Source organism: Maniola jurtina, chromosome 22 (assembly GCF_905333055.1).
Source record: "Maniola jurtina chromosome 22, ilManJurt1.1, whole genome shotgun sequence".
In the NCBI taxonomy this organism is placed as follows: domain Eukaryota; kingdom Metazoa; phylum Arthropoda; class Insecta; order Lepidoptera; family Nymphalidae; genus Maniola; species Maniola jurtina.
Genome location: NC_060050.1, coordinates 8,820,748 through 8,841,062, shown reverse-complemented (window position 1 = coordinate 8,841,062; position 20,315 = coordinate 8,820,748). Strand labels below are relative to the sequence as shown.

The following is a 20,315-nucleotide window of genomic DNA, read 5'->3' as shown; positions in this document are numbered from 1 at the left end:
ATGTTAGTACATTTGACGCAGATAATCCTAGATAGTTCTATTTTTAACCCCAGACCCTAAAAGAGGGGTGTTATTAGTTTGACGTGTCGTAGCTCCTAAACTAATGAACCGATTTTAATTTAGTTTTTTTTTAGCTATAAGTAATCCAAAAAAAAAATCGGTTCAGCCGTTTGAAAGTTATCAGCTCTTTTCTAGTTACTGTAACCTTCACTTGTTGGGGGTATGATAATTTTTTAATTTACACTTGTTATATGATTTTGTCACCATAGCCTAATATTTGACTTATATTGTCGATGAATCAAACCGAGAGTTCCCTTACTCTAGTTAATTCTTCTTATGTTGTTTTCATCACTGTCTGTCACCCATCCAGTTACCAACCGTGGTCAACGTTGCTTAACCAGCGTCATCGCTTGATATACGCCCGCTCAACTAGACCACGCGTTCCTAATTCAATTTAAAATTTTAATAAATTCACTTTTGATTTACGAGTAAAAACTTAGGAAATAATAAATAACACAGTCGCGAACTTTGCCGGGTTATATTCTTTCTTTTGCATTTCTGCATTACTCCGTAGAACTACTCCTCGCCATTGTGATACTTTAAAGCGATCTCAATTCTTTACAGCGGAACAGAGCGGAACATAAAAACTTTTAATGATGTATTTTTTTCGCTATTCCTGATGCTACGCGCTTTTTAGGGTTCTGTTCCTCAAAAGGAAAAACGGAACCCTTATTGGATCACTTTGTTGTCTGTCTGTCTGTCCGTTCGTCCGTCCGTCCGTGTGTCCGTCCGTCGTGTCTGCCAAGAAAACCTATTGGGTACTTCCCGTACACCTAGAATCAGGCAGGAAGGTAGCTCTTATAGCACAAGTAAAAATGGCAAAAAAAAACTAACATGTCCTGTCAGCACATCTAAAATCCAATATTCGCGAATCGAATTGCAGTCCTTTTAAACCAGAGCTTTCATAATGCGGAAAATAAAAACTGAATACATAAATGAAATACATTTAACTCTGTTTGGTTTGTAAATTCAATTAAATGAGACCAAACCGCAAACCATCAGCATTAATTAAATGGAATTCGATGATCATGGTATCAATGAAATTATATTGTAATATACATTTTGCGATTTTTGACCAATTTTGACCCCTTATATTTTGTTGATCCCTGCATTTACTTAAATTCTCAAAATTGCTTATGATTCTCAAAATGACACAAAGGGTATGAACCCTCTTAAATAAGCTCGTATTTAGGTAATAATAATAATATTATTATTATTATTACGTACATTACGTACATTATTACGTACACTCTTACGTACATTAACGTAATAATAATAATAATATAATTATCTTCTTCTTACATATAAAAAGGTTTGTCCTGACTGACTGGCTGATCTATCAACGCACAGATCACTGCAGTACGTTCCTTTTATGACGTCATCATCACCATCATCAACAACCAATCGCCGGCTCACTACTGAGCACGGGTCTCCCCTCAGAATGAAAAAGGGTTTAGCCATAGTCCACCACGCTGCTCAAGTGCGGGTTGGCAGACTTCACACACACACACACACACATACACCTTAGAGAAAATTATGGAGCACTCTCGGACATGTAGGTTTCCTCACGATGTTTTCCTTCACCGTTAAAGCAAGTGATAGGGTACCTATTTATCTAATTGCCATAACTCCGAAAAGTTAGAGGTGTGTGTTCGGGAACGAATTCTCGAATCACTTAATAATTGCATGACGTAGGCGCGAAATTCCACCCCTAAAGAGGTTAATAGGGGATTAAAATTTACATGAAAGACCCAAAGCACGGTAATATTATACATAATATTACCGTGCCCAAAGTTTCCAAGTTACATCTAAAAAAATTATTATTTCGGCTTTTGGGCATAAATGAAGACCTATCTACTAGGTACCTACCTATATAAATACGTCAGTTCAGAATTTTTGAAAATTCCATCTCCTGGCTGATTTTGAAACAGTCCACTCAAGCAAAGCTGGGGCATGTCAGCTAGTATTAACTGCAATTTCCAATAACCTCAAAATCGTTGCGACGCCACACTGCTTCCGTAGACAATTTCCGGTGACGAGCAACTTGCAACGTGCCTACATAAATTGATTTTAACTTCGATAAACAGAACCTTTATGCAACGACTTAGTATAGGAAAATATTAAGTGTTGGTCGAAACCGACACTTAAATTATTATCGTATACATAATATATAGTACTGAAGGATGCCCGCGACTTCGTCCGCGTGGATTTAGGTTTTTAGATCCCATGAGAACTGATTGATTTTCCGAGATAAAAAGTTGTCTATGTCAATTACAGGGACGCAAGCTACCTCGGTACCTTTCATACAAATCAGTTAAGCGGATGGGTTTTTGGGAATCCCGTGGGAACTCTTTGATTTTCCGGGATAAAAAGTAGCTTATGCCCGTCCCCGGTATATAAGCTAACCCTGTACCTTTCGTCAGAATCGGTTACACTGTTGGGCCGTGAAAAGGTAGCAGACAGACAGACAGACAGACAGATACACTTTCGCATTTATAGTATTAGTATGGATTAAACCTCAATTTTATCTATATCTCGCATACGAAGGGTTCCGTACCATTGCACAAGAAATAACACAATTTTTTAAATTATCATGGCGGTTATTTTGAGATTTTCATTGTTTGTTGTTATAGCAGCAATAGATACACAATACACATGCTGTAAAAACTCTCTACCTATTACGGTTCACGAGATGCAGCCCGCTGACAGACAGCTAAGTCTTAGTAAGAGGTCCCGTTGGCACCGTTCGGGTATGGACCCCTAAAAAATACCTTTGCAAAGATTATGATGACTTCGTCTGTGTTGGCGTTTGCTGACGCGCGTGCGGTGCCTTGTTGGAGTGTTTTTTGTTAAAAGTGGGCGGTTTTTGTGTTTTACTGGTGTTTTTGGTGGTGGAACTGACTGCAAAGCGCTCCAAAGGGGCGCCGAGCGTATGTCAGCGAGCGCCGGAACAGACGAAGTCCATACTTATAATTTCCTTAACTTGTAAATAACTACAAACCTGGCATCGGCTAATCTGTGTAAAGCCAGACGAGAGAAAAAAAAAAGAATATGATGTAGGGCATGTCGATAAGTTTCTATTTTCAATTTTAGGTTTCTATTAAAACACTAGAATAAAGTCTCACTCATTTTATTTACTGTTCAAATTTTTAACATTAAATTTCATGTTTTACATTCATTTACTTAACAGAAAACACATTTAGATACACCATTCGCTAAGATCACGATAATTGTAAAATTAACGCAATAATAATACTATTATATATACAATTGCTAAAATTATATTATTTACAGTCTATTCTCATCACTTAGGATATAAATAATTAATAAATAGTTAAAATAAATCTTAACAGGGCTCTCTCCGTCACTCGCTCCATACAATCGTAGTTCCAATTTCATTTGAATATTAAGCAACTAAAGTCCATGAAATTTTGCAGATATATTCTAGAAACAAATATCTATGCCTGTGGTTTTCCAGATTTCTGTTAAAATATTCGGTTTCAAAGTTACGCGGTCTTAAAAATTCACATACAAATCTTTGAGCCCCTGTAATTTTAAAACTACATATTTTTGGAAAAATCTAAAACACCACAGGCAATAGATATTAGTTTCTAGAATATGTCTGCAAAATTTCATGGACTTTGGTTGCTTAATATTCAAATGAAATTGGGACTACGATTGTATGGAGTAAGTGACGGAGAGAGCCCTGTTAACGACTAATAAATAATGTAACTTTGATTACTTTCTGTCATTTATAATATTACTAGATGATGCCCCCGACTTCGTCCGCGTGGATATAGGTTTTTTTTTTAATCTCAGGAACTCTTTGATTTTCCGGGATAAAAAGTTACCCATGTCAATTACAGGGACGCAAGCTACCTCGGTACCAAATTTTATACAAATCGGTTAACCAGATGGGTCTTTAGGAATCCCGCGGGAACTGTTTGATTTTCCGGGATAAAAAGTAGCCTATGTCCGTCTCCGGGATATAAACTAACTCTGTACCTTTCGTCAGAATCGATTAAACTGTGGGGCCGTGAAAAGGTAGCAGATAGACAGACAGACACACTTTCGATTTTATAATATTAGTATGGATATCATATTATTTTGTAAGAATTGTACTATGATTAATACAACGAGAAAAATAATAACTATAATAGTGAGCTCAATACTACTTATCTTCAAATACAACATTTAGCAACATTACTTAATTAAGTATTTTTTTCAATATCCTCGAAAGCTATTTCTGGTGTATATTACAAAAGGAAGGTGAGAATCATAAAACTGCTTATCAAAAAAAAAACCAAAGAGCTTGTAAAAAGTTAAATAGGCCAGATGAAAAATATTCTAATTTTATGTGTAAATAGCCCCTTTTCAATTCTTATTTTCATCAAAAGTCAGGTTTAGAAGAATAAGTTATTTACCTAGACATACTATTACACATTATAACTATTATTATGCTACTGCAAGCTGTTTGTAGAGTATTGTTTGCTGAAAGCTGGCTCCCCCAGATACACAGAATTCTAAATATACTGATAGAAATGGTATCTGCTGTTCTTTACACAGGACAGCCGCGTAATGACGATTTCAGCTAGTTACTCATTCATACAAACAATACTCAATAAATACGCTTCTAGCATTCAATGCAACGTAATTTAAATTGAAACGCTAATTAAGCAAATAAATATCTATTCAAATCAACAACGCAAACTACTACACTGATGTTTCGCAAGATATCTGTTCGGCGATAAATTTCTACTTTTTTACGACTTCTCTGTGCTCCGGTACATACTAGACTTCGAGCTTCATAAACAGTCGAAATTATAAAATCAACCTGGAATCTGTCGATAAGTTACTTAGCAACATTGATATTTGTCAGAAAAGGTCATACTATGTACAATCCATGGATAAGATACTTAACACCAGACAATCTTCGACAAATAACAACGTTGCTAAGTGACGTACGTATCGACAGATTACAGATAGATTGATCACAAGTTCCAGCGGATAAGTACTAATAGAAATATTGCTCGACGTTACATCTACACATTCGCATGAAGATAAAACTACTTGAAGACCAGCTAGCAAAACTTAGATGTTTTCACTGAGTACACATTCCATCTAATAATTTAAACATTTGAATCATTTGGTTTATCAGCTTTAGACAATAAGGGTACACTACAATAGTCTTTGAGACACTCACTTACTTTCCTAGAGCCGTTGTCAAAGGAACTTGCCGTCGGTAACTTAGGTATCCAATTATTATTACCCATCTTATTCGCTTTGTGATTCCCTATGGAGTTCATCTGGCAATCCTTAAGTTTGACTTTGGGTTGCCCGGACTGGATCACATTGTTATGGTTCAGAGAGTTAACGTTTAAGGATATAGAGTTGGAAAGGCTGACTTTGTCAAATTCTTCGCTGTCTATTATTCCGTTTGTCACAGGCTCTGTTGGATCTGAGTGTTGCCTTTGCATCTTAATGTGTTGCAACATAGGTTGGATTTCTTTGTCCAATTTCGTTACATCAGGTTGTCTTTGTAACAACACTCCTGATCCACGTCTGCTGGATGATCGTGATCCATGATCCATTCGTTGTCTGAACGGGGTTAGGTGTGATAACGAACCGCTGTCTTTTGACTGACTCTGTAATTTTACTAGTGGAGCTTTCTCTTTAGGCGCATTTGGGTCTATTATTTCCCCTAATAACCAATACGTGACTAGAACTCCTTTGCCCTAAAACAAAAAAATAATTACAAAACTTAAAATAAAAAATCAAAATGTATTTTCTAACGATTGATGTAGAACTATTGATGCAGGAAGAATCTACCCCTTTTTGTTCTATAGTTGTACCAACTAGTGGCACCTCCTTATTTGACTGTTTCATGATGTGATTCATCTATAACCAGCTAATAATAATTTCCAAAAGCATATTGATTGAATAGTTGGGGAGTTTGCCAAATATAATCGTTAAATAGACTTAATTGGGTGTCAAAAGCGATTGTTCAACAAATTACAAGATTTAGTAATTGATTGAATATCACAATCATTTGGTTTGTTTGATCATAGATTCGGTTATTTAAACAATTAACGACGATTAGCGTCATACCCTTTATAGTAAGCCTTTAATTGACTGCTTCATTAGTTTAGTAGCTAGTTCATTCGACTGTGGATTATGAAAGACCGAGATGAATTCTCAAGTGGAGCCTTAAACATTATCGGTTTCTACTACTAAGAAATTCTCTGTAGCTGTTGAAGTTTGGGAAGTTGGTGATGATACAGTTCCCTGTCTCGGTGAGAGTGTTAAGCTACTGGTTCTTAACCTGATCTCTCTCTGGTCGTATCAGATTGCTGTCCAATCGGACAATAAGTGAGCGAATAGAGAGTACTCTGTGCTTGTGCAGACACTAGTGCCACAGAGTAAGGAATATTATATACAGAGGTTGCCGAAGCCGTCTAGACAGAGCAATTGTGGGGTCAATATGGGATGGGGTAGCGACCCTGACTGACCTACGTAGTTAGGGTCCTATATTTGAAGGGTATTCGTGGTTGTTTATCACGAGATCAAAGGCGTGGGATTACTGACTACTGTCTTTCCTTATACTGAGCTAGTACCTATAATGTCACCTCCGTATTTGACTACAGTACGGACAACTGCGTTCCTGTGTCGCCTCATCATGACGCAGACGGCTCCGGTGGAGTTTAGTGGGTATTCTGGGCTGCCAGTGAGTCCCAGGTCCCGGAAGCAGCGTGGCTTCTACGCTGCTTCCGGGTGGGATGCGTAAAAGCATTTCCCAACGTAAAAAAAAAAAGGTCGAGATGGTAAACGGGCACAGCGCCCCCCCCCCCCCCCCCGCGCGCTAACACGGTGCGGGATAACGCAGATGCTGTGCGGGCGTGCCCTCACCTCATGCCCCAAATATTTGATCTGGAGAAACGTTACGCACCTTCATTGCAACTTCCCCTCGACATTCAAGCCGGAATGTTCCGAAGCTTTCCAGCAAAGCCTTCGTCGTTGGAGAAACGTGGATCTTCAGAGCTTCTCCATTGGATTCCATTCTGGAAGCTGTGTTGACTGTGTCCCCAAACAGACAGTACCGCGGCATTTTCAGCCCGACCACTCCAGCCACACAGGGGCCTGCATAAAGTACAATCAAATGAATTAAATATGTATGTACTTACAATAAAATTGTAGTCTAAACTCTAAGCCTAGTGGTTAACAGGGCTCTCTCCGTCACTCGTTACATACAATCGTAGTTCCAATTTAATTTGAATATTGAGCAACCAAAGTCCATGAAATTTTGCAGACATATTCTAGAAACTAATATCTGTGTCTGTGGTGTTTTAGATTTTTCTAAAAATATATAGTTTTAAAATTACAGGGGCTCAAAGATTTGTATGAAAATTTTTAAGACCGCGTAACTTTGAAACCGAATATTTTAACAGAAATCTGGAAAACCACAGACATAGACTTTCTAGAATATGTCTGCAAAATTTCATGGACTTTGGTTGCTTAATATTCAAATGAAATTGGAACTACGATTGTATGAAACGAGTGACGGAGAAAGCCCTCTTAAGACTAATTACTATGCCTAGGTCAAACTAGTGATGAGGAATGTTCTAAGTGGGCTCCGGCTTCACACTACGAAATTACTGAGAGTAGGGCAGATAAATCACGTGGAGACCCACTGTTCGAATCTTGTTTGTAACTAATAATAAAATCTGACCTATTTAATAGTCTAACCCTAAGTAATAGTATTTGGTCGAAGCTAGGCCGGTCGCAAATACAAGGCTTAAAAAACATGACTTGTTTATTCTGAGCAAACGAGCTTCGTCCTGAGCCAATATAATTACTTACATCCTGCAAAATTTACACTTGATTGTTATTTAGATGAAAATTTCTTCGCCACAAAGGGCCTGTTGCAATAACGTTGTGGTTGCCGTCTCTCGATGTTTTATTTATGAACTAAAACCTTTTACCTAATACTTTTTTTTATTCTTCACTCTTTTAGAGGACTTTTCGTAGGCGTCTTTCTTTGTTCAATTTGTGATATTACTTTTTTCGAATTTGTCAGAATATTTTAAGCTCCAAGTGGTTGGAAATTGGAATAATTTTTGTTACAACTCTTTCTAGAAATATTGGCATCATTTTCGGGGTATATAAAAGTGCGTATTTCCTTGTCTAGCGCGTTTTCTTACCAAACAGATGGTAAATACAATAGAAAACAACAACAAAAAAGTTACATTTTACTCTGAAGTTATTATACAAAGACAGAGAGAGAGAGACCATCAATATTTTATAATAGCTGAAAGTTTTTCTACGTATTGCCAAACACCCTTAAAGATTAAGGGTGTCTGGCAGGGGGATGCCACGATCCTAAGTGTCTGGCAATGCATGACGTGATTCCCAGTACTATTCCGAAGAAAATTTACAAAATTAGAGTTTATTTGGCATAAGATTTTGTACAACTTTATTACCTGTTGTCCCCTAAAGCCACCATCATCCAAACTTCATAGTCGCTAATCGTTCCTGTGTTGGAGACAATACACAGAGAAACTTTCAGCTTCTATAAAATAACGTACGTTACGTTACAAGTTACAACGTTCGATATCTGTATACGGCAGTGGAGAGACATAAAATCTCGCATATCCTTGAAGAGCTTAAGGCTTATAAAAAATGTATGGTTAAAACTCGACGAAGACTGGCTAATATATTATTCACGTTCACGGCGTGTATGCCAGCACGGCTCATCAGTTAGTAAAGTAAATCAATATAAAATGCGTTATCTACTTAGTTGCGAAAAAATACTCGCTTGGTGATAGTCAAAGTCAAAGTCAAAATCATTTATTCAAAATAGGTACAATTGTACTCCTTTTGATGGTCGCAATTGTTAAATTTGTACGATTTAGTGGTGATAATTAATTACGTAACTTAAAACTAAAGCGACGAGGGTTCCAAACGCGCCCAGATAATTTTATCTTACATCTTATTCCTACTTTCTTTTAAAACATATAACGTATCCGTCATAATAGCTATCTGCATGCAAAACTTCACGAATAGTTTCGGAGATTACTTCCTATCCAATAAAAAACCCAAGCCATTAACTTCAAGGTACAATACAAGTGTAAATTAAAAATTTATAACACCCCCGACAAGTGAAGGTTACAGTAACTTGAAAAGAGTTAATAACTTTCAAACGGCTGAACCGATTTTCTTGGATTATAGCTAAAACACTCTCGATCAAGCCACCTTTCAAACAAAAAAAACTAAATTAAAATCGGTTCATTAGTTTAGGAGCTACCATGGCACAGACGATACACAGATACACACGTCAAACTTATAACACCCCTCTTTTTGGGTCGGGGGTTAAAAAGAACTCGAAAAGTAAGAAAATAAGCTTTTAACGCTATTTCTAATACACCCACACTCAATTCCCTACCGCGTCAATTATCCAAACGAAAGTAGGTAATAAATAAATGGAAAGTCGAAAACATCTTTATGTAAGAGATCTCCTAAGTCTTAAAAGGAGTTACTCAAGTTTCCCAAAGGCACATATTTGTATTAAGATAATGTGACTTAAAGTGGTTTGGGCCTTGAATTTTGTATCGTGTTTAAAGTTTAAGATCTTCGCACATTACACAGACTAGACGCTGATCTCTGATTCGGCTCACAATAAAACATAGACATGTGAGCTTTATTAAACTGTTCCTTATAGTAGAATTTTCAACATTCGAGTGTACGTACTTATTTATTATATTCAAATTCAAATTCAAAATATTTTTATTCAATTAAACTTTTTCAAGTGCTTTTGAATCGTCAAAATAATCTACCACTGGTTCGGAATGCCGTTCCTACCGAGAAGAGGTACCGTATAGGTAGGCACTTCTCTTTTCTCTTTGGTTCTATTTGCACGTTACTCCAACCTCATACCTTGCAATCTGTCCTTATCATATAGCCTGAAAGAGATAGGCCCTTTTCACCCTATTTTTTTTAAAAAGAATATTAAGCAAGCCATGTTAAGCACGACTAATACTCCCCTTTCCCCTCCAATTAAGCGTAAAGCTTGTGCCAGGAGTGGGTACGACAATAGTGCGACGGGTGGGGTTTGAACCGCCAACCTTTCGGAATTTATTCCGCTCCTCAACCGTTGAGCTATCGAGGCTTACTTAGTAAATTTTCTGTAATTTTTATATTACATTTCATGTACTTATATATTTGTGTTTAATAAAGAGATCTTACTCACTTACTTACTTTAGGTCACAATAACATAGTGGACTGTAAGCATATTAGAATAAACTAAGGACAGTTATTGGACTGAAATTAGATTTAGAAATTATTCATAAGTAGAAGTTTAAGCTAGAATAAAATTACTTATTAGCCCATAGGCAGATCGTAGTAGGAATAAAGCTACCATTATATAATGGAGCTTTATGGTAAGGAAAAAAAAAAAAAACTTACCTACTTACTTTCGTCTGACAATGTAAATTATCAACCAGATACGTACCAACATTGTATGCCTGCACAATATTGAAGAATTCAAAACAATTCTTACCTGAATGTAACCCAATCCGTAGCTTCAGCTGATCATGCGGCCTGTGTCTGATCTTGAACCGACGTACCGCATCCAACAGTGCCAGTGCCATGCGTGCCACTTCACAAGCGTGCCGTGTGCCATTGCGCTCTGGTAAGCCTGAGACTACCATGTATGCGTCGCCTATTGTTTCCACCTGTATAGGAATAGGTAGATGAGTTAAAATATTTCATAATCATCTTATAAATGGAAAAGTGTGACTGCATGTCTAAATTGTCTGTTATATTCTTATGGCTCAGTTACAAAATACTTAATAGTGCCTAAACAGCAGAAATGATATTGATAAACCTTTTTTTTCAGAAAGCAATTTTTCTCCTTTTCTTATATTTTAGCCAGAGAAAACAGAGGGTTTCTATGGTATAATTGAAATACCATCCTGAGGTATGGACAATACAAGCAACAAAAAAAGAAGAGTAGAATTTGGAGAAAGCCCAAAGGGCACACAGAAAAATCGTTAGGTAAATGAAAATTGTATTAAAAAAAATGATTATTGTATCTGATAGAGGCTATAAAATACAACAAATTCAAAAAACTGCAGGGAACAAGTCAAAAACGAATTAACTAAGATGAAAATTCAAATTTTAGTAAACTTCATCAATACTAATTTTACTTTTAACAATAGATTTAAACAATAAAGTTAAAACAGTCTTAAATTGTAAAGTATTGCAATCGTATTACCTTGTAAACATCGTAGTTTTCAACAATAGAATCGAAGCAAGTATACAAATCGTTGAGTAAATCGACCACTTGCATCGGAGTGGAGGTCGCAGAGAGAGCAGTGAATCCAACGATATCAGAGAAATAGATGGTGACTGATTCAAACGTTTCGGCCACTACTGACTGACCGTTTATTAGTTGAGATGCTACAGACCTAAACAAAGAAGAACCAATATAAATGCACAAGTTTACAGCAAACATGTTAATTGTGGAAAAACCGAATAAAAACCATAATAAAAAAAAATTCAAACAACGTAACTTATCAGTAACACAAAGAGGTTAGAGCCTTCTTTTGGAAAAAAGGGCTTCTTCAGATTTTGTAAATCAAAGAGTTTCCACGGAATTTCTAAAAACCTTAATTGTATCGGGCATGATTTCATTTGGTACAGAAACAGCTTGCATCAGCACCAACATACATACAAAACCATAAATATCTATATACCAGACCTACAGGGAATTTTAAAACCTAAACTTACACGGATGCAGCCGCAGGCATCATGCACACACGCGCGCGCGCACACACACACACACACACACACACGCACACACACACACACACATATTTATTTATTTATAAAAACAGTAGTAACTGTAATGTGAATTTTATAACGAGGAGCCAAGGTATTAATCGTACTCACTTTGGTAATAGTTGATACAATAATTCCTCACACTTCTTCTTTTCCTCTAGGTAATCCTGAGTGCGTTCACTAACTAATGACTCTAAATTATTAGCATATTGCTCCATACGGGAAAGCAGGTTATCTAATATATTGCTACTTTCTTGAGTTCTGAAAGAGATAATGAAACATTAGCGCATCCTCAAAAATATACTAGAGATATTTTCATAATTTTTATGACAGTGTTTTTACCTGGCGGTTACGCAATTTTTGATATGTATATTATTTGTGTCATATGGGGCCAAAGTGAAATTTTGCTCCCCAAGGATTCTATGGTATTCTACTTCATTCTATTCGCATTTATGACGTCACGTTTCACTATTTTCAAAGATATTATAAAACTCCAGATAGACAAAGCTCGGCAAAAGTATTTTTTTTTCTCTCGTCTGGCTTTACAAAGATTAGCCAATGTCAAGTTTGTAGTTATTTGTAACAAGTTAAGGAAACTATACAAGTATGGACCCCGTCTGTGCCGGCGCTCGCCGACACACGCACGGCACCCCCTTAGAGCGCTTTCCAGCCAGTTTTAACAAAACACAGACGAGAGACAGAGCACGCTCGCCAGCTAACACCAACACAGACGAAGTCGCGGCAAAAGTATTTTAATAAGTAAGTGAAGACGCCAATATCCTTGTAGTCTGTATATTGGCGAAGGGTTTACGTATTTTTGACACATTCGAGCATTTTTCAAAAAATGGCAGCCCATTACTATAACTGTACTACCGCGCGTTTTGACGTTTATTGATAAGAAGAAGGATTTGATTAGTTGGCAACATCCCTAAGATTAAACGAAAACACAAGCAAAATCTTCTAAAATATTATTATTATTAATGATGGCTGGATTTTGTGAGTCTATGATAAATCGCTGTATTTGTTTCCTTTCCTAAACTTTGTTAATTAAGATGACGATCTTAATTCTTTGAAAGCTTTATTGGATCGATCGTTAATTTTTATTAGACTTGTATTTATTACCTACCGATTCTCGTTTTGTCTGGCAACAAAGCAATAAATATTTCAATGGTCAAAATAACAAACATTAATTGTACTATGATCTATTATCAACATTTTGAATCAAACATCTTTACTAGATAGAACAGTATAAGGCCCAAGGTCTGACCCGCACTGCGGAAAATAACCGCAATTATTTTATATCGCAATTTTTTGAGGAATTATATTTTTTTTGTATTTAGTCTGTGTGGCACAACCCGAAAAAAAGGTCCCAACTCAGCATACATGCTGTAGATATGACTTGCACATACACAAGAACATACAGCTCTGGTTTTCAGCCAGAACCCGAATTGTACACTATAATATTATCTTCTGCACAAATAGCTAATCTTTGTGCAGGTTGGCCTCCGCTACGCTGTGGCGAAATACAGTCAGAAGAACATTATACTTAGATCGCAATGTCACATACCTACTTCTAGATGCGAGATTTAATCGTAGTCAAGGGCTAAGGGTGAGCCCGCACTGAATCACCGCGCTATTGTTACTATGCGCATGAACTCGCTACAAAAACGCGCGGACGGCTTTCCATATTTAGGTTGAAATCTATAGACCACACTTTGACTTTGCTTAGACTTAAGTTTCAGTTAAAACGAGACAGATTTATACCAGCCGTATAACGGTGTCTTGTTTTAACTGTGTCTTAAGTCTGAGCAAAGTCAAAGTGCGCTCTATAGATCTCAGCACTAGTCACAGAATTCTGTGTGAAAAATTGCGCGATGATATTTTGCAGTGTTGGGTCCTCTAACTTATAGTCAATAAAAAACAAATCCAATTATTATGAAGCTTAATATGTACATAAATATTACTTATTGAGGCGGCGTATAGCGCCTTTGAGATGTCCGAAGTCAGGTCTTTCAGTTGGATCCTCGGCCCAGCATCGCCGCATCAGCTCTGCCGCGTCATCAGCTTCGCAGGATCGGTTGTAGGTGGTGTTTGGACGTAAGCAGCTGCCGATCACTGCGTCTATGATTTCTGTTACAAGATTTACATTTAATCAGGTCCTGTTTCATTAAAAAAAAACCACAGACCGCCTCGTTCAAGGTTGATAGAAATAACGCTCTCGAGCATTTTTTTATTTTTTATTTAGGGACTTTTATATGTAAGTATAAGTCAGCCCTAATTTTCGGTATTGAAGTTAATATCCATATATCCATAGTAATATTATAAATGCGAAAGTGTGTGTTCGTCTGTCTTCCTGTCTTTCTAACTGTCTTTTTGTCTGTCTGTGCCGAAATTTATCACAGAGATAGTTTAGATATGGACAAAGGTTAGTTTTTATGCCGGAAAATCAAAGAGTTTCCATGGGATTTGAAGTACCGAAATAGTGACACATAGACAAATTCGAAGGAATGTAGTAGTTTTTAAGAAAATACTAAGCAATCATGAAAAATGTGTTAACGATCAAATAATTAGTTTACTTAAATCACATGTAGATGGTGCTGTTCATCATTAACTCGCAGTGTTGTACACAAAAGCGAGAAAATTTGACCGTTTTTTTTTTTAAATATTACACTAACCTTTTGGCGATAGCTCAATCCCAGGTCCAAGCCAGAAAGCACCCTGCCTATTGACGATCTCGTGCATGACGATGCCGAAGGAGTATACGTCGCCCTTCTGAGTCCCTTCATGGGGTGGTTCCGCCATGCGTAGAAGCTCTGGTGCCGTCCACAACATACCTAAGGCAAAACCATTGGTAAATTCCTTTGCTGAAATGCCGTGATAGCCTAGTGGTTAAGACGTCCGCCTCGCATTCGGGAAGTCAACGGTTCGATTCTGGGCTGAATTTTCGGAGTTATGTGCGTTTTGCATTTAAAAATCACTTGCTTTAACGGTGAAGGAAAACTTCGTGAGGAAACCTGCATGCCTGAGAGTTCTCCACAATATTCGTAAATGTTTGTGAAGTTAGCTTATGAATTTCATTATTGCTTACAAGACATAAGTAGGTATACCTAACTCCAAAAAGTTAAGGGTGTGTGTCCGGGATCGAATTCCGGACCCTATGAACGGGAGGCCAAAGTTTTACCCACGCTATCACCGCTTCTCTTATCGTAACTATTTAAATAAGAAAATCCCGCAATTGTAAGGTTTTTGTGCTTTAGCGCTTTTTGGCGAATACCGTAATGTATACCTACCTAAAAGTTGCCTGGTAGAGATTGCTCCAAGCAATAAGGCCGCCTTTGCACACAATTGTTTTTTCTGTTTTCTTCTTTCTGTGTTGTGATCCTTTACATGTGTTTTGGTGTGCAATAAAGTGTTTCTATCTATCTATCTATCTACCTACCAATATACCTATAGTACGCGACAGGTTGAGATGGCAATCGGAGTATAGAGGCGGGGGGACCTCACGTCACCCGCGCTCACCCGCAGCGGGTTAGCGCGGGGGCTATTCGGGTGGTCCCCATCCCGGTTGCCATCTCAATCTGTCGCGCACTACAGCTATAACAGAATATATTTCCTAAGATTATCAAGAACAAGGATAGCTTAAGATTATAATCTTGTGAATTTTATTATACTAAATGATTCACACTAATTATGAATTCGAATGAAATTCCCACGAATATTATTATTGATTAGCGAATAATAATCACACGAAAATATCTCACACATTATTTTATCAATCACATTTAAAAATAGAACCGCATATCTAATATTAGTAAAACATATTAAAACGGTAATTTAAATACCTCTATATATTTTTGCATTTTGTGAATAAAAAACCTGTTCACTTCGAAATATTTTTCAAATGCGAGGCGACACTGCTGACAAAAAGATCGTTGCTAACCTAATTCATAATTTATTATTTATTATTGATTATTATTTATTATTGATTTATTTTATAGTACCAATTTGTGATTATACCGGCCCGATAGCGCAAATGCGCCCTAAACGTAAAAGACGACATAGGTACTTAATCAAAAAACACGACTGCCCTGAAAAACCAAACTGAAAAGAAACATTTTTCACATGGTATATGGCGCACTATATCCGCCATATACCTACCTAAGGTTCCGTATAGTACCGTAAGGTAAGGTTCCGTACCTCAAAAGGAAAAACGGAATCCTTATACGATCACTTGGTTGTCTATCTGTCTATCGTGTCTGTCAAGGAAACCTACAGGCTACTTTCTGTTGAACTAGAATCATGTTTGGCAGGTAGGTAGGTCTTATAGTGCAAGTAAAGGAAAAAATCCGAAAATCGTGAATTTGTGGTTACATTATACAAAAAAAAAAATTGAAATGTGTTCATGAACAAATAATAATTAGTACTTTCAATTATCAAAGTCAGATAACTATACCAAGTAGGGTATCATATCGCGAGTCTGACACCGAGTAGGTATCGTCCAAGAATAATCAAACGCTAAATAGGTGTATTCTAAAACTTACGAGTCCAATAGCTATGAGCTCTTGCGTCTTTCTCCGAAGTCCTCAAAGCATTGAGGCCAAAGTCGGTTATCTTGAGCACGAAGCGGGAATCCACTACGCAGTTGCTAGACTTCAGCGCCCCGTGGGACTTTATATCGCTGCTATGCAAATAATGCATTCCCTGGCGAAGAGTCGGTAGAATGAGCAAGGTTCCGACGCAAATGAAAACGTATACTGTGCATAACTTATTAAAATCCTTGATGAAGAAATCTTCAAGAAATACAAAGAAATTTATAAGATCACATTATATTATTTACTAGCTGACGCCCGCGACTTCGTCCGCGTGGATTTAGGTTTTTCGAAATCCCGTGGGAACTCTTTTATTTTCCGGGAAAGTAAAGTAGCCTATGTGCTAATCCAGGATATTATCTATCTCCATTCCGAATTTCAGCCAAATCCGTCCAGTAGTTTTTGCGTGAAGGAGTAACAAACATACACACACACACACACACACACACACACACACACACACACACACACACACACACACACACACACACACACACACACACACACACACACACACACACACACACACACACACACACACACACACACACACACACACACACACACACACACACACACACTACTAAACTGCGAAAGTGTGTTCGTTTGTCTTCCAATGAGGTCGCAACAGAACAACAGATTAACGCGATTTATTGGATGGATAGGTACAAGTAGCTAAAGACCTGAAGAGTGACATAGACCACTTTTAGCCCGATAAATCAAAGAGTTGCCACTGGCTTTTTAAACACCTAAATCCAAGCGCACGAAGTCTCATCTATTTACATCTATTCGGTACAGAGATAACTTGTATCCCGGGTACGAATATATGGCACTATTTTTCCCGGAAAACCAAAGAGTTTCCTCTGAATTTTTTAAAACCTAAATCCACGCGGATGAAGTCGCGGGTATCACCTAGAATAATAATAACTATCTTATACCCGCGACTTCGTTCGCGTGAAATACACATCTTTCAAATCCCCTATTTTACCCCCTTAGGGGTTGAATTTTCAAAAATCCTTTCTTAGTGAATGTCTACGTCATAGTCATGATATCTGCATGCTATACTTCAGCCTGATTCGTCCAGTAGTTTGAGCTGTGTGTTGATACGAGTAGATCATCAGTCAGTCACCTTTTATATATTTAGATAAAGGGTCGAACTCGTCTTACCTTCACAATATCATGCATCAGGCTAACTTTGAACATCCAATCTAACTTAATCGTATCATTTTCCAGGATATCCTGAAGAGATCCCTTGGGGCAGTACTCCGTTAAGAGACAGCAATGTGGAGGATCAACACAGGCTCCATAGAACCTTGTCAAGTGATCATGTTCCAAATCCTTCATCTTCTTGAGTTCTAGAAGGAGGGGTCTGGTGAGGTCTATCCTCTGTTTATCGACTTTCTTGATGGCGACTCTGCAGCCTTTATAGAACCCACAAGGTGCATATACTTGACGATCTCCTGCGAGGGATGTAGCTTCATCGGAATATGCCGTCTGAAAAGTTTTCTTATTTAACTTCACTGAAGTAATAGTTCACAGAGATCGTTCTTTAGCTTATAAAGGAAGGAGTCCCTTGATGTGGATGAGCGTAACGCATTCATGTAACTTGGAAACGAAGTCGAATACTATTCAAATATAGTGTGCCGAGTTTATTGGTAAATGCACATCGTAACGTCATGCTACTAGTAAACGACAAAGCATAGAAACCGCGTTTCTCAAATGACATTCGAAAATAGAGCCCACTGTCTTACGTCTGTTACACTTTAACAAATTAAATTAGCGTGAATCGGAACAGGTTTATAATAATTATTGGTTTGGACGGTGTGTCATATTATTAAGACAGTGGCCGCTACCATGACTGTCCGAATCAAAGTGACAGTTACTGAGTTACAATCAAATTGGAGGCGAGTGCGGTAGAGTAAATAAATTGCACCACCTACCAGAGCAGAGATTTTGTTACGCTATAATGGGCCGTACGGAATATATCTATTATTTATCGTTCACTGCATACTACCGCTGCGATGGAGTGGTAAATAATATGCACCGCCCGCCAAGGTAGAGATTTTGTTACGCTATAATGGAGCGTACGTAATATATCTATTATTTATCGTTCACTGCATACTACTGCTGCGATAGAGTGGTAAATAATATGCACCGCCCGCCAAGGTAGAGATTTTGTTACGCTATAGTACGCCAAGGTAGAGATTTTGTTACGCGTACGGAATATTTCTACGCTTTATCGTTCACTGCACACTACCCCTGCGTTAAGACTACGCAGCGTATACACATTGCATTCATATTTCATACCCATTAAAGAACCCCTACCTTTTTTTTCTCTCTCGTCTGGCTTTACAAAGATTAGCCAATGTCAAGTTTGTAGTTATTTGAAACAAGTTAGTTAAACTATATAAGTATGGACCACCGTCTGTGCCGGCGCTCGCCGACACACGCACGGTACCCCCTTAGAGCGCTTTCCAGTCAGTTTTAACAAAAAACACTCCAAAAAGGCAGAACACACCCGCCAGCTAACACCAACACAGACGAAGTCCGTACCTCTCCCTAAACACATTTGATTTCAGAAGCCTTCAAGCAAGCCACTCACCCCCGAGCTGTACCTTCGAGCCAAGGAATGCATGCTGCCACGGAGACGTCCACCAGGCAACAGCACATCGCTCCAGCCCACTCTCCAGGTCATCATAGCTATCTCAGCTTCTAGTTTGTAATGCCTGCCAGAGACAAATAAAAAAAATTTAGTAGGTACGTGTAATTTATACGCGCGACTGAAATAAAACTAAACGCACGTGAGACAACATTTTTTTTTTAAATGAGCGACCAAAAAGTTTTATCATATTATTATGTAGTAGTAATCTTTGTGCCAAACTTCATATAAATCGGAGCCCTTATAACAATAGCGCGGGATGTCTTTGATTTTTCGAGATAAAAAGCATATGTCCATCCCCGGGATATAAGCTAACTCTCTGTACCAAATTTCGTCAGAATCGGTTAAACTGTTGGGCCGCGCCGTGAAAAGGTAGCAGACAGACAGACAGACACACTTTCGCATTTATAATATTAAGTATGGATTATGGATTACCTTCTTAGATTAATCCTTCTTTCTATTGGTGAAAACCGTATGAAAATCCGTACAGTAGTTTCTGAGATTAGCTCGAACAAAGTAGGTACAAGTAAAGTAGATAGTGATACATTTTCTCATAAAGGTTATATTATTTCATCTGCTCTTAACAAATACAATAAACGCCGCGTATACTAAAGGTAGGTAATTTGATAAAATAACGCTAATATAAAAAGGTTGTGTTACAGTAAATAAGGCTGTATTCCAATTTACGCTTGGCTCGTCTGTAAGTAAAAGATACTGTCGAAAACCTTTGACATATACATTTTCGTTAAGAATATTACTGATATTAGGCTGTCGGTGATACTCTTAGGCGACCAATACACGATAAGTTCTGGAATAGTCAATTCAAAATCAATCGAATTTAAATGATTGATGCAATAGAGAATTATTCAGTGGGCTTAGTATAAGTTTTATAATTTACCAACGTTGATAGAAAATACTTTAGAGTTAAAGTACTAGCCTAAAGTAAAGCCTTGGGTTTGACGCCCATGTTAGATATAATTATATCTATAGCCAGCGCGATAGGGAACCTTGCGAAGTTAAGATAGGTTGTACTGAATTTTCAGCTTTCATCAATTGCTTTTGGGTCCATTTTGCTCTGATAGCATCGTGTTTTGACGCTCTAATTATATCATAGTTTGGCAAGGTGCAAAATCTAATACTAGGTACGAGTAAGTCTGGAGATATCTAAATAT

The 20,315-nt window shown here is 37.6% G+C and overlaps 1 protein-coding gene across 7 annotated transcripts in view; it reads right to left on the bottom strand.

Moving 5' to 3' along the window:
- Positions 1 to 4,096: 4,096 nt before the first annotated feature.
- The window catches only part of LOC123876988 (atrial natriuretic peptide receptor 1), a 167,112-nt gene continuing 150,893 nt past the window's right edge, over positions 4,097 to 20,315 (bottom strand). For all 7 annotated transcript variants that reach the window (XM_045923460.1, XM_045923463.1, XM_045923457.1 and 4 more), the window contains 10 exons: positions 19,087 to 19,210; positions 17,652 to 17,978; positions 16,437 to 16,596; positions 14,571 to 14,729; positions 13,860 to 14,025; positions 12,007 to 12,156; positions 11,330 to 11,522; positions 10,613 to 10,787; positions 7,007 to 7,197; positions 4,097 to 5,795 (listed from right to left, as the gene is read on the bottom strand). In XM_045923460.1, coding sequence (XP_045779416.1) covers positions 5,190 to 5,795; positions 7,007 to 7,197; positions 10,613 to 10,787; positions 11,330 to 11,522; positions 12,007 to 12,156; positions 13,860 to 14,025; positions 14,571 to 14,729; positions 16,437 to 16,596; positions 17,652 to 17,978; positions 19,087 to 19,210 — 2,251 coding nt within the window. In that variant the 3' untranslated portion in view covers positions 4,097 to 5,189. The remainder of the gene's footprint in view (positions 5,796 to 7,006; positions 7,198 to 10,612; positions 10,788 to 11,329; positions 11,523 to 12,006; positions 12,157 to 13,859; positions 14,026 to 14,570; positions 14,730 to 16,436; positions 16,597 to 17,651; positions 17,979 to 19,086; positions 19,211 to 20,315) is intronic.